The sequence below is a fragment of the Podarcis cretensis genome (assembly GCF_951804945.1).
Source record: "Podarcis cretensis genome assembly, chromosome: 10".
Classification (NCBI taxonomy): Eukaryota; Metazoa; Chordata; class Lepidosauria; order Squamata; family Lacertidae; genus Podarcis; species Podarcis cretensis.
This window is the reverse complement of record NC_137179.1, coordinates 28,107,493-28,131,924: the sequence shown is the minus strand read 5'-3', so window position 1 is coordinate 28,131,924 and position 24,432 is coordinate 28,107,493. Positions and strand designations below refer to the sequence as shown.

At 42.8% G+C, this 24,432-nt stretch overlaps 2 protein-coding genes across 20 annotated transcripts in view; one reads left to right on the top strand and one right to left on the bottom strand.

Annotated features, from left to right (window-relative positions):
* RBFOX2 (RNA binding fox-1 homolog 2) overlaps positions 1–6,728 on the top strand; it is a gene marked incomplete at its 5' end in the record, with an annotated part of 178,542 nt that extends 171,814 nt beyond the window's left edge. For 18 of the 19 annotated variants that reach the window (XM_079992849.1, XM_079992836.1, XM_079992835.1 and 15 more), the window contains 2 exons: positions 1,378–1,450; positions 2,034–6,728. In XM_079992849.1, the coding sequence (XP_079848975.1) occupies positions 1,378–1,450; positions 2,034–2,078 (118 nt within the window). In that variant the 3' untranslated portion in view covers positions 2,079–6,728. Of the gene's footprint in view, positions 1–1,377; positions 1,451–2,033 lie in introns of those variants that run through there. The other variant, XR_013842800.1, reaches the window with a different exon arrangement.
* A 6,441-nt stretch (positions 6,729–13,169) lies between these two features.
* On the bottom strand, positions 13,170–24,432 carry LOC307225188 (apolipoprotein L6-like). Its single transcript, XM_079993039.1, has 3 exons — positions 23,837–24,432; positions 18,714–18,809; positions 13,170–16,767 (listed from the first exon to the last, which is right to left on the bottom strand). The coding sequence occupies exons 2-3, from the start codon at positions 18,728–18,730 to the stop codon at positions 15,873–15,875; spliced, it is 912 nt and encodes a 303-aa protein (XP_079849165.1). The 5' UTR covers positions 18,731–18,809; positions 23,837–24,432; the 3' UTR covers positions 13,170–15,872.

Genomic DNA, 24,432 nt, shown 5'->3' with positions numbered 1-24,432 from the left:
GCCCTCATCCTGTGTCCTGGACCAGATGTGGGATGGAATGGGAAACTCTGCAGGTACTGAGAGAGAGATCTCAGGGGTGGGTTCTCATGTGTTTTTGTGAATAGCTGTCTGTGACTAAATAAATGACTTGTCACTAGATTGTGCCCAGATAGTCACTGGGCAGCAACCCTGTGAAGTTGCAGCAACCCAACTCTATCCTCCTTTGAATCCTGATCTGCAGTAGAAATTATCAGCTTTTCAGTCCCCATGACGGATAGTGCTTGGTGCATGGTGCTTGGTTCTTTTCTTCAAAGACCAGCAGAAATGCAAACCTATTGTGTTATTGCTCTGTGTTGATTGCAAGAGGCCACTGTAAAAACATGGTGGTGTGGCTCAACCCTCCTATTCATCACTTTCCTTATTAGCTACCAGACTCAAAATGTCAACCTATTAAATTATTACTCGGTTTGTTATTTGGAACAGGCCGTTTACACATCTCCACCCTTGCCCCCTGCAAGTCCTGCATGAAGCAGCATGGGGTGGGGGGGGGAGAGGGAGGAACGGAGAAGAATGGCAACCATTTTGTGGCTTCACTAGCCATCAGCTAGTGAAGTTTTAAATGGATAGGAGAATATTCTTTTGCGTGCCTCCATTTCTCTGCTGGTGGCATGGCTGCAAGTTGTCAAGTGGTTAAAGATCCTTGGATCATAAGCACCATGTGCTATGACAGAGCAATTTTTCATAATTAAGAGTGGCTTACAAAGTAACAAAGCATTTGCATTGGAAGTACAATTTGTGTAACTTTTGCTCTTATTCTGTACCTTTTACTTCAAGCTCCCATTGCACAACCCTGTTTGGCATTTCTGCAGCATGTGCCTGAATGCCACCTCTTTTGCATTAGTGTTTGCTCTGGATTTTGGGAACCCACTTAAGGTGGGTGTCTTAAGGTGCCCAGCATGGTGTCTGCCTCATTCATTGCAAGACTCACACTTGCCTGTCTGCCTACCTACCTACCTGAACGATCGGTTATAGCCATTTTATGGGTTGCAGGATTAAGGATTTCTTGAAATCTAAAATCATGACCCTCTCATGTTGGAACAAAAGGCAACTTTTCATAGTAGGTATCAAAACACATGCTTGCTGTGGGAAGCAGTCCAGAATGACTTTTTTTAAGGATGAAGTTTTAATTTAATTTTACTATTTGGGTGCTCGTTATTTCTGAGTATTTAGAGTTAGCGGCCCCGTGTATCAACTCAAGAATTCCTTCTTGAAATAAGTTGCCTCTTCGGATATGGAGAGCTGAGAAAAGGGACCATACAGCTTCCTTTTTCTCTGATGAAGCAGATGTCTTGTAAGTCCATGAAGTGACTTTTCCCCCTTCCCCTTCTCTTTCTTCAGTTATGGCAGGGTGTACACAGCAGACCCTTACCACGCCCTTGCCCCTGCCGCTAGCTATGGAGTTGGCGCTGTGGTGAGTATGCCTTTTCTCTCACATTCACAGTTTTTTTATTTTTTATTTTACCAAAAGACCTTGGCCTGCAATAGTGTCTCTAGATAATGTCATGGGTTGTAAGTGAAGCATCAGAAGTACCGTGTTTTAAACTGGACATTGGTTTATTGAGTTGTGTTTGCCAGAGGGGCTGTAAATTATTCCTAATGGTTTGTTTGGAAGCTGAGCTATAACAGCCCCTGGCTTCCTTTATTTCTACTTTCAAGCATTCCCAGGTTTTTCTACAAGTAGTCTGTCTGCTCATGATCTTCCATTCCTTGAGAGCAACTTTCGGTTTAGTTTTTAAGTCATGTAGACTCAGCTCTGTATGCTGGCTCCCAGAGATCCATGCTGTGACGCTCAGAGGAACTGGCTTAGCAACCAGAAGGGCACAGACCAATAATAAAAAGGAACTAGGAGGCTAGAAGGGCAGGGTCTATCGTTGTCACAGATTGTCTGCTCTTGATCTAAGAAGTGTAAATGGGGCTTAATATTCATAGACACATGCTGGAGACTGCCACCTAACCACCATCTTTCCCCTGCCCCTGTCTGTTATCTTCTGCAGGCAAGTTTATACCGAGGTGGCTACAGCCGATTCGCCCCTTACTGAAGTGACATGAGCCCCCTGCAAGTGGGACAGCCCCCCCAGTTCATGAGGCCTGGCTATTGCAATATTTACTAGTAGAGGAACTCTATAGCAAGAAGAGGAGGAAAACAAAAGAAAAAAAACGAGAAATACTTTTTTATACCTCACTATGTTCTTTGAATATGTATTTTTCCTTTAAATTTCTGCCTTTAATTCTTTTGTTCCAAAGATTGTGCATTTTTGGGGTTTTTTTGGTTTTGTTTTTTTAAAAACTGTGGTAAACATAATGCATTTCCATGTGTGTATATGCGTAGCTTATCCTACCAATCATAAAAAGAAATGAATAGTGCTAAGGAGCACCATTAGGAACCAGTATCATGGAACTAAATCAGGAACATGCAGATGTTTTATTTCACCTGGGTCTGGTGCCTGAGGCCTGCGATACACAAGGAATAGCCCCCTCTGCCTGCAAAGGGCAGTGCTGATTGGCTGCAGCTGGAACCTGCATGCTGTTTGGAAACGCAAAATGTTCCCATTTTATCATCACCTGACAAACATGGGCTCAGGACAGTTCTAGAAGTGTCAAGATATTAGAGTTTTCAAGACAAGACTCCTCAAAACTGCCCAAAGACTTCGTCTGTTAATGGTTTTAGGGGGACAAGACTTGAAATACACTTATGATCTTACTGCTTCTATACATAAGGCCCCCCCTTTAGTGATTAACGTCCACTACCAAGACTGTCCTTAGTTTCTTTCACTTGCTATGGTCTTCCTCTCTTCCTGTCCTCCCCCTCTTTTCTTTTCTGGAGGAGCAGCAGATGTGGGACAACAACTGCAGAACTTGAAGCCATGGTGGAGAGTTACATCTTCAATAACAAGGAATCTGATGGCCATGTCGTGCACACCCTGAAGTTATAGAAGAACGATTTGGGAGGGGGGGGGGGGAGCTTGCACCAGTGCCACTCTGAGCTAATCAGTCACCCAGTTTCCAAGATCCTTCTTCTTTTCACCCTAAGATACTTAGCTTTGCTGCAAGTATGCCACCAAAAAATTGCATGAAGAGAAGAATTGTGGCCTGGATTATGAACCTAGAAAAGCAGCAGAGGCAGTGGGAACGATATTTTGTGTTGCAAAACTATACTTAAAGTAATCCTTGTATAGCTTCAGCATCTGGGGACAAGCAGAAATATATTTCAAAACATGATTTATAAATGGAAGAAACTTCTGACTTATTATGTAACACAGAGCCTTTAGTGGGTCATCTTCTGCCTCTCTGGAAAGAAATCTGTGTCCATACTGCTCAGCTTGGATATGAAGTGCAGGTTGTGAGGTCTTCAAAAAGACTCTGAGCCCAGGGATCCCCCCTCCTTTACATTTTTTTTTAAATATCATGGAATGTCCTTTTTATTATGCAGTGGGTTATCTTGTAAATTGCTATAGAAGCATGAGTGTGATGACAAGCAAGCCTCTGCTCCCAAGTATCTGCCGCCAACATTTGGAAATTAAAAGGGGCAGATGAGGTCCTGCTTTGCCATCTAAGCTTTCTTGATTCTCTCAGCACCTCTTGCAGACTCTCTGCAGTTTTGTCCTGAAAAAACCCTACATGTTAGAGAAGCACAATTCCCTTTGGCTCCTTGGCCTGCCTACATTGGTACTGGGTGACCTTTCGCCCCCGAACGGGCAGCTAGGGGTGGACTTGTAGCTGAAGCCTTCTCAACTTCTGCCATCATCTGCTCACCACCAATGATGCCAGCTTAGGAACGGAGACACCTTGTTGCCGCTATTGAGAAGGTTCGCTGACACATAACTTGCATCTTCTGCTCCCACTCCTGTAGTGCCCTCTTAGCGCTTGCCAGAAAGCACCAAGGATGCTGAACAGGGTTCCTGAAGCAAGAAGGACAGAGGAGATCTGAATTAAGCTAGAGACTCTTAACCATATTGATTCTCCGGAACAAGGCGACACCAAACTGCCAGCCTATTGGCCACTTTTTGTTTTTGTTTTGTTTTTGTTGTCTTGCTTTTCAAGCCAAAGTTTGGTTTGTTGCTGTTTATGACAATTTCTGTTGGTTTTTGTATATAAATATTTTAGTTAGGTTGAAAATATGGAATAGGGGAGTGGGGTGTCAGGGCTAACATGAAATCAAGGAAAATTAAGAGGAAGGTCAAGTTTTACGACTTGCATAAATTTTCTAGTGTCATATTCTCCAGAAGTCTGTTTCCATCACAAAGTGGATGGAAGGGGGAGTCGGGGGGGGGGGTTATGATCGGGCTCCTGCTAGGGGAATGAGACACAGCAAATACCTCTGAACTGCATTACCAGCCACATATGAGGGGAGCCTTCTGTTAGCATTATGGAGAAAAGATGTAGTTTGCATATAGCTCTCTCGCATTTGAAATATCAGATGGTTTGGATGCAAATGGATTTTCCAGGCTATGTAATTCTTCCATTAAGGAAACTGAGCACCACTGAGTGCTGGTCATGAAAGGCCAAGTGGACCTACTAGCACATCCCATTATAAATAATTTCTGGTTTGAGCATCGGTCACCTTGGCCTTTATCTGAGCTGCCGTGCATGCCCTGAAATCTGATTTTGATCAAGGCACTTCCCTGTTAAACGAAAGAACAAGGCTTCCCCTCTTCTGTGCTCGTCAGTGATGTCACTTTGACAATACATTCCCATCTACAGGTATCTCCGAAGCCTCAGAATATCTTAACGAACCGGTCTTGTTATATTGCAGCTTTTTAGTAAGCTATTATACGGTTATCCTTCCTAGAGTGGCTGCAACACCTTTATAGATGTGGGTACAAAGTTAAAGCTTTGCAGGTCTTCCTAAGAGCAACCCTCAATACTAGAATACATGTGGAGGAACACTTCAGATTTCAAGGGTAGAAACCAAATTTAGCCGAAGTATCCTTTGCTGTGTCCCACTCCTAAAGAGGGAGTTGGAAGGGAATCTGGGAGATAAAATGCTGCTTGTCCAGTGCTCCAGCATACCAGCATCTGAGAGATCCTTAGCTCTTTTGGGGTTGGTGGGCAAGGAGACTAAAATAGGGTGTTGCCGGTTTGCACTGGTTTTAAAATAGGAAAGCGAAAACCCTAACGAACAAGGTGAAGAACCAGTGTAAAGGGTTTTTGTGTGTGTGTTTGTTTTTATTTGTCATGCTCTTGGGAATGTCAAACATGTTTGTAGTATACACCAGTGTGACTTGATTCTTTGTTGCATAAAACACTATTTTGATGATGATATTGTCTGAACAGCCCACTCTTCTCTGCCCCACTCCCTGCCTCCCTTTCCTATTTTGAAATTGCTTTTTATTCTGTAATGAAAAGAAATGAAACCTCCAGTTAATGAGGCAAGCTGATTTCTGGTTGTCGAGTAAAACTGGTCTTTTCCGTGTATTTTGCGGGTGTTCTTCTCCTTCACCCTCCCTTGGTCAGTTTAATCCCAAGACACACAGTGCATCACTCCCAATTCTCCTCTGTGAAGCAAACTGCAGTAAGATGTCAGTTTTCAGAACTGTCTGCCATAACTAACGGTGAGGAAAGAACACACTGGGAATAATGTAATCCTCTGCAGTAACTTTGTCGAGTTGACATTTCCAGGCTGTGGCCAGGTACATATTAGGAGGACTTCCAGATAAATTGAATCTAAACACTGCCAGTTGAGGAGGACTGGAAACTGAATAAAACAACAACTGCTCCTCAGCAGTTGCCATCTTTCTGCCAAGGTTTTCCCCCCCCCTCCCCAAAGCCGTCCACTGGGGTATTCATTTGGCTGGTAGTCTTCATCATGCCACTTAGCTAATAGTGTTTTTCCCCCCTCATTTTTGTTTTTTAAGGAATGATTGGAAGCATCTTGCTTGGTTTTCTCTCTTTCTGTGGCGGAAGATTGGAGTCCAGTTCTTGCTGCTTTAATAAGCAACTTGTCAAGGAATCTAGTTATATATTCAAAATAGTCATGCATTGCAGTTTGGGCAGCTCACCCTGCCTACAGTCTAAAAGAGATAAAAGTAATCCTGGAGATATAATTTCGGGTTAGTTTTTTTTTTTTAAAAAAAAAAATAATAATGTGTAAATAGCTGGGGCAAAACCCTGGCCCAGTGGCAAATGTCAGGCAGGACTGTAGGGCGGTACCAAGACAATTTAGAGTTTACTAACTGCCCGAGTTGATTTAATACTTGGGAGTTTTTCAGTGCAAGGCCTGAAATGCCCCAAACTGATTTGCCCATTCTTGCAGTGTCTCCTGCACCTCTCCCTTGCCAGATCACCTTGGGACATAGGATGCATTGTAGTTAGACGCTCTCCCCTCCTCTGGATCAATTCCCAGGGTGCCCAAGCTGCTTGTCCAGGGTCTCATTTCCCTGTTGACACTGGAGAAGTAGAAGTCTCTAACATCCCTACCCCTGCCCCCTGGTTAAGTATCATATTGTACAGTAGCTTTCAAACCATACAGTATTCATTGGGTTACTCTTATTATTATCAAGTAGCTGGAATTGTGAAGGTCGGAGTAGTTAGATCTTTAGCTTTTATTCCTTTTTTTGTATTACTATCCATGTGTATAAATTATTGATCATGTTGCTGGCTTTTATAAACTCTAAGCAAGGGAGGAGCCCTTCTTCACCCTTTGCAAATGGTAATGAAGCACTGTTTTTAAATAAAAGAGAGAAACACCACTCCTGGACTAAAGTGTTTTTATTCAATAGATTTCATATATGAGTCCCCGCTTCTTGTTTCCATTTACGACAGTGATGGGGATCCTGCGCCAATGGTTAGAGAGTATGGGAGTTGTAATCCAGCAGCATCTGGAGGGATTTTTCTGCTTTGATCTAAAGAGCAAATCCGATCCCATTATGGAATGAATTGTGAAGCTCCAAGAAACCAGACCTGGACAAAATGGACAAGCATACAGTACATAGAGGTTTTGACAGAATGCCAGACTATACAATCAAAATAAATCAGAGATGTTTCTGTGATGATTCAGCTTGCTAATTTTTGATGCTCTGAAACATCTGGAATTTCCAGTTTGGAAGGAAAATAGAAAATATGAGAGGGAAGAGGTGCAGGGATAGAGGAAACATGTTTGTTAGCTGTTGAGATATTTGGTGGTTTGTTCCCTAGTATCACTGGTCTTTCCTTGTTTCTGAACCTTTAGACAACAGCGCCATCAGCAGTTCAAGGTTGAAGCTTCAGTATCATTAAGGATACTCCCAGGATTTGAACAAAGCTCTAGTCTCCTTGGTGAAATCAAGGTGAAATGAGCTACTGTTGCTGTCCCTACCACCCAACATTGTGTGCCTCCCTGTTCATTGAGCCTGGATGTCTGAAAAGGGGAAGGCTGCTCACATGGGCTTCCATTCAGTTTGAAATTCTTGGGCAATCAAGGCCTCATGTGGACGCCTATGCACATAGAGCTCTATATGCATGGGCTTCCCGTCTTCAGGCGCCCGAGCTCAACATGAGGAAGTTGGGTGAGAGCAGCAGTGCAACACCATTAAATCTGCACACACGACACATGAAAAGGCTTCTTGCCTGACTCTTGTTAAGTGCTTTGCCAAGTTATCAGAACCTTGAACTAAATTCCTCATCTGGCACTGGTCATTGGCATCTCTTGAATCCTATTTCCTGTGTTTCTGGGCAGAATTAGACAACTGCCATTAACTTGACTCTTCAAGCTATCCTTTTATTATGGCATTACACCATTGGATCAGAGATGCTGAGTTGGTTTTCTGGGGCCTTTTCAAATCCCATTGCTGCAGTAGATTGACTGCATATGGTGGGGCAGTTGCAACTATGTGAAGAACAAATAGTGAAGAGTCTAGGCTTCAAATGGTAAAGCATAGGCAAAGCACTGGATTCAGAAGGACCCAGGATCAGTTCCCAGCACCTGCTGTTCAATAGTCTCAGGTAGCAGGATGGAGAAAGGCCTTTGTCTGAGACCTTTGAAAGCCATTTGCATTACTGGACCAGAAAGACCCATGTTCTCCCTCTATGTGGCAACTACATACAATCATGTCTGACCCCACATCACAATTGAAATATGGGGTCACGGGAATCTGGAAATGCTTGTCTCATTGCATGCGAGGATGATACAAATAGCTGGTTACTCACATTTGCTAAGATTGCCCTTTGTTGAGTTGATAAACAGCCTCTGTGTCTCAAAACAGTTAAGTGAATCCAACTCAGCACTTAGCAATGACTACACAGGGTATGGAGATCAGCAATTCCGAGGAGATTTATGTCCTGGAAAAGCTTGGGAGTCAATCCCCGTGCTGTCATGCATTTAACCTCTTGCAAACAATTGCTGAAGGTTAATGCGTTTACATTTTGCAAGTTGGTCTGAGATGAGCAGGTAGAAGGTACTTTCAGCTATAAAGTATTAGTCTCTAAAACATTAGCATTTTGCAAGTAGATAAGCCTAATAACTAGAAAGCAAGAGCAAATTACACTCCTGGAAACTGCTTTTAAAGCAGGATTATTTTTGCAATTACCAGAGATATTGCTAGCCCATCCTTTACAATGTGCACTGGGCTTGGTAGCAGTGCCACATGGTGGCTGATTAGATGTAAATAGAATATCCTCCTTTAGTTAATAGTTTAGGGTCAGTGACAAACTTGGGTTGGAAGAATGGACTTGTTGGATCAGTCACTTTGAGAAAGAGCATAATACAGATGTAGCAACAACAAAAAAGAGATTTTTTTTCAAGCAACCCAACCTAAAGCACCATAATTTGAAACACAAGATTATGGATTAGATTGCATGATAGAGCCTTGATCCAGCAAGGGAGGCTCCTCCACACAAGCTCAGACTACATGGTACCGATTCAGATCTGAAATTCATGGTAGCCATCATGCATTTTTGAGCCATATGCCTTTTGATGGAGAGGTGCACTACCTTCTGGAGCTGCAAATCTTTATGTACATTGATTGCATGTGAGCAGAGCTGATGGCATAAGCCAGTTGAATGTCTGGCTGCTTTCACACTATTTGTCTTTTCTGTTGTTGAATTTGTGAATTCGATTGGTGTACATAATGCAAATTATGGTGCATTTTAAATTTCAAATAAGGTACTAGAAATGTGATGTAATTAAAAATTGTCTGCTGGGATTATCATTTGAAAACCATGTGTGTGCGTGTTTCTAAGAACACAGAAATACAATTAGCATTTGATCCCATTGGCTGTTCCCAAATATTCCTTGGGAAATGTAGCTTCCATCTCTGCACTGGGATTTCTACAAGTCAGTTGTAGCCTACTCCATGGTGTACTGAATCATAGAATTGTAGAGTTGGAAGGGACCATGAGGGTCAGCACTTTGCCTCATATTGCCAGTCCAACATTAACCATCAATTACAAAAATCCTTGCTCTTTTACTATAGTGCCTTGTTTTTATCTGTAAGCAGTCTTAAGTCTTGCCAGGGAAAATGGTGTGGTATAAATAACTACTACTACTACTACTACTACTACTAATAATAATAATAATAATAATTTGGAGACTTTTTCTGTGCTATGTGGCTGTATAAACACAGTGGAGTGCAAACACCAAGAGAAATGCTTTATTCCTAAACCTAGTATTAAATATTATTTTTGTTTTCCCCAAATTGATAGAGAAACCAGCTTTTCTTCCTCTGAAGTAGCACTGCCAGTTCTCAATATGTGCTATACCAGAAGGCAGAACTTTCATCTGGGAGGCTGTGATAGTTGGCTCTCTTGTTGCTATGAGCAAATCCATGATCAGAATTGTCTGGAGACTCTGCAGCCTGTATCTTCTCTCCTGTGTGAGCCAGGGCAAGCTGTCAGATTTCCTGGCCTTTATCTCCCCCCCCCCCCCCCCCACTTCATTTTGCTTGCTTTAAGGCATGCTGAGTGCTACACTCTTAGATTAAACCAGATTTTTATTAATGGATGGAAATATAAATCACCCAAATCCACTTTGTCTAGAAACAGCCAACTAAAACGCACTAATTTTTTATATATTTATATAGTACATCCCTACGGGCTCAAATTGTTTGAAATTACATAGTCTAGCTCTTATGACCAGACTAGTAGTAACTTTATATTGCAGCTGGAAGCGGTTTGAAGTTTTACCTATTTTAAAAGATAACTATGCCACCTTTCAGTATTCAGGCAGCTAACAATATGAATTAAAACTGCATGTAACAACAAGCACCAAGTAAGCTAGAGGTAAAAGGAGACTAACACATAGCAATTAGCAGCAACAAAAGAAGCAAGAGCAGCATGAAAATATTATCCCCTAAAGCAATAAGAGTCCTGCACCTTACAGTATAGTTGTTTTTTGCTGATGGGCAGAACAATTCTAAATGATGCCAGGGAGGAGGGGAGTGACAGGGCTGGCTGAAGCTTTGACAGCTCATGCCAGTCTTAGTGGAAGGTAGGATGGATGGATTCCCCCATTTTTGCTGTGCCAACTCCAGCACAGGACCATAAGTCTTTGGATCTCAAGTCCAAAACCTCTAGCATTCCACTGCATAGTGGGCCTTTCTGCTGGCTACTACCAGTCAGTGGCAGCTTCCTGTTTATGCATCTAGTGTCGTAAACCTGTGGCAGAGAGACATGGGAAGCAACAGGGCCCACTCTGCTGAGACACCACCTCCATTTGATGCCTCCACTCTCTCTCAACTGTGTGGTCATTAGAACCATCAGGTATAGCCCTGCTTCCAGTTCACCACCCTTCTAATCTCTGATGATGGGGACCCTTGGAAGAAGGCTATTACTTAAGATCTTAATGGGCAAGTTCATGTGAGAACAGACAGATATAAAGATAGTGGATTACACCTATAGTCACCTAGTACATTCACAGCTGAGGGAAGGTCAGTGGTTCGAATCCGCGCAACAGGGTGAGCTCCCATTGCTTTGTCCCAGCTTCTCCCAACCTAGCAATTTGAAAGCAGACCAGTGCAAGTAGATAAATAGGTACCGCTGCAGCAGGAAGGTAAACAGTGTTTCCATGCACTCTGGCACTCATCACTGTCCTCCGTGTGCCAGTAGCAGTTTAGTCATGCTAGCCACATGACCTGGAAAGCTGTGGACAAACGTCGGATCCCTCGGCCTGAAAGTGAGATGACTCACCTTTGACTGGACAGAACTGTCCAGGGGTTCCTTCCCTTTACCAAAGAAGAAGTCACAGCTGAGCAGTCGGTTGAACCGAAGTCTCCCAGTTCATAGTGCATGTTTTTAAGATTTCACTTTACCAACTCCCATGCTTAAATTCTCTTGATTTCTCAGTTATGCGTCAACTCAATATAAATTAGTTGTGTCTTTGCTTTTTGAAAAAATAAAAGAAATGCAGCCAAATTATTTAGGAATAGCCATTTACAAACTTGGGGAAGGGATGCAGATCAGTGTTTTGCATGCAAAAGCTCCAAGGTTCAATCCTTGACATCTCCAGGTAGCCCTGAAACCCCAAAGAGCCATTGTCTTGTCAGTGTAGAGACAAGACTGAGCACAATGGACCTGGTATGCAGCAGCTTTCTATGTTCCTCTCTCCTTCTTTTCATTTTCCTGCCCCAGCATCTGGCTTTGCTTCCCACACTTCTCCAGGGCTACCACCGCGTTTGACTCAGAGGCATGACATGGTATGCTGCCCATGCTCTTAACAGCAGTATTGGGCAAATAGCGTATAGTGTGCTGTCTCCAAGTCTCCTGGTTTGTCTGCATCCACATGGAAGGAATTTGCTTTCCATAAATGTCTCACAGAATTGATCAGCTGTGCGTGTGAAGCAGTTGACAGCTGTCCCTGGGGGACCCAGCATCTTTTGAGCAGAATGTCCCAGCAACACCCCCTGGTCTTACATTCCTCAGATGTATAAATGTGGGGATGCAGCCGCCTTCAGTGACCCATGGGTATTCCGAGTGGTTTTATAAAAAATGCTACAGCCAGCCTTCCTTGCCTATATTGGCTGTTCTCTCAACACCTTCATTGTTTTCGTTCCAGAAATTATATCAGATGTACTCGGTGACTCTGGAAACTTGGGAGTGTCTCTTGGGAGCTTAAAAGGAAATGAGTCCAGTTGAAGTAAGGAAGGAGCACTTAGTTTCCTGCTAAGTTAAGCCCTTTGTCTCAATGCCGGATTAACATATAAACTAAACAAGCTATGGCTTAGGGCCCCACTCTCTTGGGTCCCCACAAAAAAATTAAAAGGGAAAAAACCTGGATGTACATTTCCAAATGTATTTCAGTTCAACAATTACTTGGATAAAATACATATTTTGTTATGTGCAAATGGCTTTATATACCCATTAGCTCCATAAATTACCATAGAGCATACATTCAATACAAAAAACAGCAACAATTTGTTGTTGACAAAGGACAGCTGGACATATAAAGGGCCCAATTACCTTCAGTAGCTTAGGGCCTCATCAAACCTAAATCTGGCCCTGCTTTATCTTCTCCAAGACGTGAAGCCTGGTTTTATGCAATTTATGCCGATAATAGTTTATGCCATCTGTGACTGATACTATGATCATCTGCAATTTGTGTTCTTCTGTTTACAGGGATTATATATTATTGTTATTGTTATGCTACTGCTACAGAAGTGCTCCTCCTCCTAAAACTAGGCACTAAGCTCAAGTTGCTGCCCCTGAACACTAGTAGTGGACTTGAAACAAAATCTCCTCCTTCAAGGGATGCTACAGCCACATGTTTCAAATGAATATGGACAGCTGAACAGACTACTTGGTGGGGAACTCCTGCAAGCACTGTTTGAGCTATAGATGCAGAATGCTGGAATATAGAGCCAATTCTTGTTCACACCAATGGACTGAGATCAGATGGTGAGAGCTACCTGTGAGTTTCATGCTTTCCGCTTGCAAAGAAGCGCTTTCTTGTGGGAATGACGCAATGCTGTGGTGCTAAAGACTCACAACTCCAACCAGCCTTGGGTAGTATGGGCAATTGTTAGGGGTGATGGGAATTGTAGTCCACAAACATTTCGATTTTCTTCAGTGTTTCCTGTGTATAGTTCTGCTAGCCTAACCCGACTTACCCTGTTCTTCAGGACGGTTTGTGCTTCACAACTCTTTGTAAACTGCTTAGAAGCCTATTTTGGCATTAAGCAGCCTAAAAATATAAATAAATTAAAAAATCTCAGCAATACCAATGAACTTATCAAAACATGATTTTATTTCCCCCCAGTTTTGAACAAGTTTACAATGAACATGTTAAAGGACATGCTGGGAGTATCATTGTATTTTATTACTGTTCCCAGTCACGTAATTATTTGTTTCCAGTGTTTGATTAGCAAGTCTTCAGCTAAAGCCTTCAGCATGACAGACTCCAAACAGTAGATCATTAATAAAATCACAGTAAAATACATTGCAGCAGACAGCCTAAAATAAATTATTGGCCCAGAACCCTCATCTATAACACCTTAAAGGCCTGGGGGAAAGGTTTTTCACCAGGAGTCCCATCTCCCTGCCCCGCCCCCTGGGCAAAAGGCTGGGATTTTATTTTATTTATTTATTTATTTATTTATTTATTGAATGTTTTCACGTAACAAATTATTCCAACAAATCATCTTCATTATATTTCCCCCCATTTTCCCCTCCCCCTCCCTACGAATTCCCTCAGCTCCTCTCTCTGATTTTTTAATGATTTTTTTTAATGAACTGGACTCCTTGGCAGGTTTTGATTAAACATACACAAACATTGTTGCTAATATAATAGATAGATAACTTGAGGATCTTTACATTTTTATAACATGCAGAGAATAATTATTTTATTTTCAATATGTTTTATTTAAATTTGAAAGAAAATACAAAGATTAATATCAGGTATCTTTTTACCAAGCTTAAAAAACTAATCTAAATAAAAACACATATCAGAAAGGAAAAAGGAAAAACAAGATGAAAAGAAAAAAGAAGAGAAAAAGAGCATCAAATTCTTCATCTGTATGTATAAATGTATTCAAGATATCTACTCCAAGATAACAGCCAGCAAATCTACTTTCTATAAACCAGTATTATCTTAAATCCTCAAACCCAGATATCATAAGTTCATTTTCTGTTTCATGCTAAAATCGTGTAAGAAGTTTCCAGTCTTTAGTAAATGTTGACAATGATTTTTCTCTGATTAAACACATAAATGACTTAGCTGCCATTTCAGCTAAGTCCAATAATTTTAACAACCATTCCTCCACTGTAGTTAATGATTATTCTTTCCATCTGTGTGCACTTAAAAGTCTCACTCTGTAATCATATACTGAAATGAAGTTTTATCATCTTTTTCTAACTGTATATCCATAAGTCCCAGCAGGAGGGGCTCTGGTTTCAGTTGAACATTAACCTTCAAAATTCTCTGTATTTGTGTATGCATTTGTATCCATAAATTTTTGGTTTTTATACACATCCACCAGGCATGATAAAATGTCTGGGGAATTAATTTTAGAGATGGGGGCCAAGGTGAGTCCCAGGATGGTCAAGAGGCCAGAGGAGGCACTGGTAGAGTTGGCAGCAATGCTGGCGATAGTACACTTCTTATGGGTCTGGTCAATGTCATCAGCCATTTCCCAAAGGCATCTGATACACTTTTCAATCTCTTCTCTCTGGGTAGGGAATTCATTCAGAAATCGGGCAAAATATTCACTGTCTTTTTCTTCCCAAGGCACATCTTCTTCCATTCTGTCAAAATTTAAAATAACACATTTCAAACACACACACACCTTTTTATTTTTAGGAGGGCTGCTTTTGCACAAGTCTGTCTGAAGTCACTTCTGGACAGCCTGCTTAATGAGCATTCCGTCAGATTTGTTTGCAGAGATTAGATGCTGCTGCCCATTTAACGAGCATTTGTTTGGATTTGTTTGTAGGGACAATACATTATGCATCAAAGCACGGGTTATCCCACACTTTCCAGTGCCTTTTCATATCACAGAAGTCTGATTTTGGGGGGAAGTGTTTTGCAAGAGCTCCAGATCAGGTGGACAGCTCCACACCTCATTGTTTTTTGAACTGATTATGGAGCCAGGCAAGCCCTATCAAAATACACAGCTGAGTGTGGATGCCCCATGCTGCTTGCATGAGTAGGATGATGACCACTGTCAAATAAAAGGAATGTCAGAGTCACAAATCTGGTGCATGCTCTAGTTCTCTAGTTATCTCTTGCTTGGACTACTGCAATGTGCTCTACACGGGGCTACTTTTGAAGGTGACCCAGAAACTACAACTAATCCAGAATGCAGCAGCTAGACTGGTGATTGGGAGTGGCTGCCAAAACCATATAACACCGGTCTTGAAAGACCTACATTGGCTCCCAGTACGTTTCCGAGCACAATTTAAAGCCCTAAATGGCCTCGGCCCAGTATACCTGAAGGAGTGTCTCCACCCCCATCGTTCTGCCTGGACACTGACAGTTTATTTGGATCCCACATTCTAGCTCTGCACAGGGTAGTTGGCCTGCTCTCCCCCCCTATTGTTCAGCCTGGACACTGAGGTCCAGCGCCGAGGGCCTTCTGGCGGTTCCCTCACTGCCAGAAGCGAAGTTACAGGGAACCAGGCAGAGGGCCTTCTCGGTAGTGGCGCCTGCCTGTAGAACACCCTCCCATCAGAAGAAATAAACAACTATCTGACATTTAGAAGACATCTGAAGACAGCCCTGTTTCAGGAAGTTTTTAATGACTGACGTTTTAATGTATTTTTAATTTTTTGTTGGAAGCCGCCCAGAGTGGCTGGGGAAACCCAGCCAGATGTGTGGGGTATAAATAATAAATCATTACTATTACTATCCAGAAGGAGGAATAACCATGTTTACTGCCTGGGCTGACGTTACCAACCAATGAGCTCACAATGCGGTTGGGGTCCCCGGTTCAGTCCCATTCTTCTTTCAGTTCCATGTAGAACTTTGTCAGGTTCTGCACCATCTCCTTCAACTTATTAGCCTTGGCTCTGAGCTCATCTGCCTTTTCTGTCTTGGCCCCGTTTGACAAGTCTATGGCACCCTTAGTAATGAAGTAAGCATCCAGTGCAAGAAAAACCCCGGACGCCACGGCCCCTGCCACTCTAGCAGTCTTGCTCGCTGCGAGGGCGGTTCCTTTAAATGCCTCATCGACCTGATCAATCCCCTTGATTGCATTCCTGGCTACGGTCTCTACTGTACTTGCTTCCTTGGCCAAACCCTTCAAGACAGGATTAGTGTTAGCCACTGCCAATGCCTCTACATTTGCTGCAATGTCTGTCGCTTTGTCAACCACTGTTGGAATGAGCCCAGCAACAGCACAACCCGAAGTGATTGCCGTTTTGGCTACTTCCAGATTAGCGTTATCTGGGGGCAGTTGAGACTTGAAACCAATTTTCTCGAGGCTCAGCACCATTCTTAGGCTCTTCTCACATTCGTTTATCAGTTCTTGCGATTTTTTCTTCTCCATTGAATGAATAATGCTCTCGGACACACCAGCAGAAATGCTAGTTACTCCTGACGCTATCCCTAAGCCCATGCCTGTGGCTGTCAGGATTAAACTTGTGCCTGCTGTTACAGGGGTCAAGGCCAGTCCCACGATGGTCAGGATACCAGAAACTGCACTTGCAGAGCTGGCAGTAACGCTGGCAATGGTGCAATCCTTATGGGTCTTGTCAATGTCGTCTGCCCTTTCCCGAAGACATTGGATGCACACCTCAATCTCTTTTTTCTTGTCAGGGAAATCTTTGAGAAAACGAGCAATAGCTTCATCAAGAGCTTTCTCTGAAGGCATGTTTCCTGCATTTCTGCAAATATAAATACATATTAAAAATGGGGCTAAAAGATAGGTCCCCTCCCCCCCCCAAATTTCCTGCATCCCCTACAAATCTGTGCTTCCTGAGAAAGCGGACATAAAACAAATGTGTGTGATGCATATAATTACAGAAACACGTAGAATTCAGTGTTTTAACTGAACATCTCTTAGGGAAAATGGTCTTCGGATGCAAGTCTAAAAAGTGGCGGGGGAGGAGAACAAAAGGCAGGGACCCAACCCATCCAGTGCTCTGCTGGGCTCTTGCTAGAAGGCAGAAGCGATGGTGGTGCTCCAGTGCTCATCTCCTGTTTTGTTTTGCATTTTTATTTCCCCCCAAAATTCACTTCCTGAGCTCCAGAATTTGCATTGCTTCCCCCCTGATTGGAGGCTTATTTTGGGAGAGTGGGTAAGCTACGGGTCCTTTAGATCAGTATGTTCCTCCAACCGGTTCCTTGCACACACCCTGACATGAGAGCAGCTTAATGCTTTGGGGGTTTCTGAAATGCTGGAGAGGAGATCTATGAGGTTGGGTTTCCCATTCTGTCTGCAAAAGAGTGGGGTCTGATCCTATGGTCCCATGGGATGTCCCACCTAGCATGGTCTGGAGGAACATGGAGGCACCTGGTGAACTGGGGCTGCTAACACCCCTTGGAAGATGGGGAAAGGGGCTGCCCTCTTTTTATTCTGCACAATATCCCTGGTCTTCAGGACTCAAAACAGGATCAGATAATAGTCTTTCTCCATTTACTCAGCTGGGAAGTGTGAAGCCTCCCACTACTTTTTTTCTAGTTTATCACACACTTTTCAAGTTTATACAATTCACTAGTTTTATACATTTCACTAATTTGACATTCATTTTGACATTTCAAAACTTGACTTCCATCCCCCTCTTTCTGCAGTTCCTTAAATTTATTCTTCTGCATATCCAAATTAACTTAATTTGCTCATTTATTCATCTTCTTTAAATATAGACTCTTATAACACTACAGGTTGTTACAATAATCCTGCCAATGCTTTTATCTGTTTATAATTTATCTGTAAATATTCAATAAACCATTTACATTCTTTTATTTAAAAAAAATTGTTATCTTGATTTCTTATTCTTCTGGTAAGTTTCACCATTTTTGCATATTCCATAATTTTTTGTATCCATTCTTCCTTTATTGGGACTTCTGCATCTTTCCATTTTGGGGCAAGTAACATTCTTGCTGCTGCAGTAGCATACATGAATAAGTTTTGATACATTTTAGGTAGTTCTGTCCCTATAATTTCCAAAAGAAAAGCTTCTGGTTTTTTTTAGTTGTTTTTTTTTACAAAAGTTACTTTAAGCATCCTTTTCATTTCATTATATATCATTTCCTTTCCCAGTAAGCTTTGACCTTACTACAAGACCACCACATACGATAAAAAGAACCTTCTTTCTCATTACATTTCCAACACTTACTTGATTTAGATTTATACATTTTTGAAACCTTACTCAGTGTTAGATACCATCTATATATCATTTTCATATAATTTTCTCTTAGACCATAGCATATGCTATAAATTTTATATCCATATTCCACAATCGTTCCCATGCTTCCATATCTACAGTCGTACCTTGGAAGTCGAATGGAATCCGTGCGGCTTCCAAAACGTTCAGAAACCAAAGCGTAACTTCTGATTGGCTGCAGTAAGCTCCTGCAGCCAATCGGATGCCCCGTCGGACATTCAGCTTCCAAAAATAGTTCGCAAACCATAACAATCACTTCTGGGTTTGCGGCATTCGGGAGCCAAAGCGTTCGAGAACTAGGCTGTTCGAAAAGCAAGGTATGACTGTATATTATGACCAATATCTATTGCCCAATGTATCACTGAGGATTCTGGGAGATGCTTTGGGCTCCTTTTATATGCAATGAACAAAGGTAACAATTAGAATACCGGCAGCTTGAGAACTACCTTTGGAATTCTGACATTCTCCAGCAAAAATTTGGGCAGGTGCCACACAAATGCTAAATGGTAAATCCGCTCTTCTCAGCTTGAGTGTACTTTAGTCTGGAAAGGAAAACAACTAGATAGATGAAGGTGAACCAAGATAAGAAATCTCCCAATGAAACTAACTTCAGTAATATTATTATAATTCTTACAAACATCTGATCTTCATACTCTAGCCATGTCTGTAAGCTTTTAGGACTGAGCTAGAAAATACTTTTGACCAAAATTTGCATTTTTTATAAATATTTTTGCACTACACTTCAGTAAGAGTTGCCGTGGTACATTTTCGGGGTGGGGGTGGGGGGAATGCAAACACAATTAAAATGCAAATTTATTTATTTTTATTTAAACAATTTATATACTACTTACCTACAATGGTCTCTAGGTGGTATGCAAACACACAACACATAAAACTGTTAAAACCATAAATTCAGACTTCAATTAAAATGCCTGCTAGATTTTATTTTTTTAAGTCATTGGAAGTTCAGTAGGGAGGGAGCTTGTCTGACTTTTAACGGGAAGGAAGTTCCACAAAATTGGGCCCACAATAGGAAACATGCAGTTCCTTGTGCATACAAGCCATGCATCCAAGCCGCTGGGGATCACGAACTGTGGCTTCCTCCAAGATTTAAATAATCATAAAAACAAGGGGGGAAAGCAGAACATTTTTTAAAACATAAAAGGAAAGGAGAGGGACTAGCAGATTTAAAACTATGTCTGAAAAAGTAGGAAAGCAAATGTTTTACCTGGTACCAAAATGACAATGGAATCTGTGCTAGGTGAAGAATGTGAACATACCATAATTGAGGTGCCCATCCTCTGTTCCCCACCCACTACACCACATGGGACACAGGCAGTCCTTCAAGTATCTTGGCCCCACAATGAGATATGTTTTAAAGGTCAAAACTTTTAAAATTGCGTAATTGAGCCTACAGACTGACTGGAAACATAATCATGTAACCCGGACTCCCCCAGCTTGCGGGGCTCTATACCTGCTTTGAACTATATCTCCCTTCAGTCTCAGTAGGTCCAAAATTCTCTCCAGGTTGGAGAAGGTTATGTAACCCATTTAACTAGCTAGTATTTCAGCCCAGTGATATTTCCCATGCGAAGGAGGGAATGACAGGGCTATCCTTTGTCCCTAATGCTCTTTGCTTTATCTGTCAAGCCATTTGCAAAAGCTGTTAAGAGGGAATCCTAGCATAAAGGATGCTGGAATCTCATTTTCATTTTCGCAGTACAGTGGTTCCTCGTGTTATGTACCGTCCCCCTTCTGAATCCTTTGGGTTACGTGCTCCGCTAACCTGGAATAGATGCCCCTTGTTGCAAACTTTGCCCCAGGATGTGAGCGGAAATCATGCTCCGGCGGCACAGCAGCAGCGGGAGGCGCCATTAGCGAAAGTGCGCCTCATGTTACGAGCAGTTTCCAGTTATGAACGGACCTCAGGAACGGATTAAGTTCACAACCAGAGGTACCACTGTATGACGTAACATCTGGGTTCAAAGGTAACTTGCACAAAATCAAGAATTAAGCCAACCAATTTTTCTTTTAGGATTCAGGAAACTATTAAGTATGCCAGTGCAAATGTTTAAACACAGTATGAAAGTACCTAGGAGGAATCCTCATTATTTCAAACAGGGCCGATCTCTTAGAAAACAATTGCATTAAGCTAATTAGATCTATTAAGGCAGAGTTTAAAGAGTGGGGAAAAATTAAAGCTATTGTGGCTCATGCGAATCCACACACTTAAAATGGTTGTGTTGCCAAAGCTCCTGTTTTACTTTCAATCTAAACCAGCGATAATCCCCAGGAAATTAATTAAGAATTGGCAGAAGATACTGAGTGAATTCATGGGGAGTAGCATCAAAGGCCAGCATCTTAGGACAGGGATCTAAATGTCTCGAAACAAGTGTCATAATAATTGTGCAGCTCAGCTACAATTTGTTCATTTCTTACTTGATCCATCATGTCAAACCGAATGTCAGGCTTTAGGGGGGAAATGGACCTAGAAAGCTATACTCCAGAAAACCTCCAAACTAGTGCCTGCACAAGTTTTGAACAACAAGTTCCATTAGTACCAGTTGCCATTGTTTGGGTAATTCAAAACATCTATAGCAGGTGTGCAGAACCTCTGCTCTGCAGGCCAAAGTTGGCCCAGCGTGAGTCCTAGTTTGACCTGTGAAGTCATTTCCCCCAAACCACACCCACCTGCTGCACACCTGACATCATATGTGATGTCATGTATGGGGCAGGTATGAGGATGAGGATTTGTATATCTCCATACATCATAAGATTGCAGGACAGTGCACAGAATAAAATACAGGATAAAAACAAGTAAATAAGTAAAACAAAACAGCAAAACAATACCCCCCCTTCCCACAGACACATTTAAAAGGCTGTAGAATATTAATCAGCCAAAGGCCTGGTTGAAGAGGAACGCTTTTGCCTGGCGCCTAAAAATATATAATGAAGGTGCCAGGTGAACCTCGCTAGGGGAGAGCATTCCACAAACAGAGAGCCACTACAGCAGGCATAGGCAAACTTGGCCCTCCAGATGTTTGGGACTACCATTCCCATCATCCCTGACCACTGGTCCTGTTAGCTAGGGATGATGGGAGTTGTAGTCCCAAAACATCTGGAGGGTCGAGTCTGTCTATGCCTGCACTAGAGAAGGCCCGTTCTTGTGTTGCCATCTTCTAGACGTCACATGGAGAAGGCACACAAAGAGGGGCCTCAAATGATGAAGGCAGAGGCCAGGACTGTTTATATCAGTGCTGACTTTTCTTATATTCCCTTTCTCATACTCAGGGGAGGGTGTCCATGCTAATGTCGTGAAAACAGCAACACTCATGCCCAGGAGGAACTTATCAGCAAAATGGCAGTGAAGTTTTTAGAAATATGCACACAACACAAAAAGGGGGGGAAACCTAAGCAAGAAATTCCATTAACAGCCCTATGACTAATGATTATGTCCAGTCTGCACAGAAAAATACTGTTATTTAAAGGGGGGGGGGGATGTAAAATCACCAGGGAGGGGGAACGGAATGGAGTACTCTGGAGGAGAGCATGGCTGGCCTAACTGTACAGGAGCTCATACTTCATACTGTAGCATTTTGATGCAGGCCCCACCTGTAAGTTTCCAGCAGAGTAGATGTGTTAGTTTGTTGTGGCAATGAAGTCCTAGCACCACAAAGGCTAACACAGTTTATTATAGACCATAAAACTTAATGTCATAGTATGTTTTTCAAAGTGCCACAAGACCTTCTGTTATTTTTGACCTACTTGTAGCGTCTTTACTGCTCAGTTTCAGCCATGTGGCATTTTGTAGCCACTCTACCACATGCTCCCAGGCCCAGCACTGGTTTTGAGTTGGCAAGGGGACTTTCACCACTCATTTACACTGACATTGTTTTTATTTTATATTCTTTATTGAAAAATAACTAAAATAACACGTCCGCCCCCTTTTTTGTAATGTACACAGTATCTTTTTTGTTGTTCTGTTTTGTTTCCTACAAAATGGGAATTGTAGTCCAGCAACATCTGGAGGGCATCACGTGCCACATCTATGCTATAGGCATCTGGATGGAAGAAAAGAGGAGTTGGAACTGAATTATCCCTAGTGGGATAAACAGCTAAAGCCCTGAAGCAGGATGGAATAATCTGGGCTGGGGCTGGGTGTGGTACAAGCAGGAAAATGCTGCAGGATATATTGTCTTTAATGGAGCATGAGGGACCAGGGCCAGACTGTTTCATGGCATGAGTAACAGGGTAGGCTTCCGTGGTGGCTATGCAGGCACAACTACGTTCCCAGCCTCGAGCTTGTGGAATCAGAAGACACAGACGCTTCAGCATCTGACAGAGGAAAATTGAGGTAAAAGAGGCACTGAGGAAGTTAAACGAGGAAGCCACACTTTGTTCTCACCAAAGAAATGTGGAACTCCTTGTTTTCCCCCATGTATGCCGTTTCTGAGCATATTCAGCCATATACACATCCTCAATGCCATATATTTCTCCTCTTCTGTTGTTAACTAAGCATCTCACGCAAAATACTATCATATTCAGAATTACAAAATTCAAAGAGCATTGTTTTGGCCTAAAAAATTAATGTTAGGGAGAAAAGCTCCAGCTTTGGTTGATAACTCAGTACACATAAACAGAATGCACTCCCCCAACCTGTTCAAATAATGTGGAAATAGTTACTGCATTTATTAAGCAGGTGCAGTTTGATATTACATGTGTAGCAATGAACTTGATTGCCAACCCAAACTCTCCCACCAGCCTGTTCCACTTGCCTATAGCACAGATGTGGCACCTGATGCCCTCCAGATGTTGCTGGACTACAACTCCCATCTTCCATGACTGTTGGCTGGATAGGGCTGGTGGGAGTTGTAGGCCAATGACACCTGGAGGGCAACAGATCTTCTCTCACATCCATCAAGAACCCACAGGCTGCAGCCTAGGTGTTCCTAATAAAACAACCCCAGTAGCTCTCAGGTGCCACACCTGCCGATAAGGAAGCTGGAAGTGGATCAACTCACCAACCTTTTCTCAGTTTTGCTGCTGGAAAATGAAAGCTATCTCAAATTCTCTCTAGTAACCTCTCTTTCTCTTTCTCTTTCTGTCTCTCACATACATACACCATCCCTCCCATCCTTGGTAGCTGCTGATAAGAACAAAGGAAAGAGGAAAACAAACACACCCAAAGGGCTGCTCTTTTTGACTGTAGCCCAACCATCCTCATCTGTGGATTCTCATGATGCCAAATTGCACCACCAGCACACAATAGTAAGGTACCAGCAGGTTTGGGGGAGTCACAAAGTTTGCAGGAGGACCAAAAGCGACAGACTAAGCATGCGAGACGAGCACGGAATCTCGATTTGATTGTTGGAGGGGAAACAACAAAGCTGTGTGTACCTGTGTGGAAATGGAGTTTCCAAGGAGGAGGCATAGCTGGCTGGCGCAGGGAAAAAGAACCAACCGTGGGCTCTGTCCGGCAGCGTTTTGTGGCAGGTTCCCCTCATCTCCCAACTCTCGGATTGTCATGCAATTTTCCTCGAAAACTTATTAAATATGCTATTAGACTCACCTTTCTGACTTCCGACTGCCTGTTTTCTACGACACGGAGGCTCAAAGATGTCTGAGGCAGAGCAGAGGGGAAACCGAAACTGAAACGCGGGCGGACTTCGGGCTTGTCGGGACACGTGAACACGCGAGAGGAATCCAATGGCAGGAGACGCTTACCGTTTGGACGCAGGGAGGAGAGGGGCGTTAAGCCCGGCAGCAGAAGCTCCGTCGACGGTGCGCTTGTACTTGTTTTGAAAGACGAGAGGGTCTCCGCCAGAGCGCGGGGCGAGCAAGAAACTAAGTTGAGAAGGGGGGGAGGAGGCCGGTGGACGAGTTTATGAAGGAAGAGCCCGGGGATGAGGGAGGATGCCAAGAAGAGAGGCTGCCTGCTCGTGCGCAGTCGGAGGCGCGGGGAAAAGCCGTGCTGGGGCACAAATGGGCATCCAGGAAGACCCACGGATTCCACAGGCGCGGCCCTCTTGCGGGGAAATCGCTGCGGCTCCTCGTGGCGAACTTGCGGAGATTGAAACCCCAATTTATTCCAACAGGAAACCCCGCCATTCCCCGCCCCCCGCGCATTTCCTGACAGCACTTCCAACAATTGTCCAGTAGCACCTT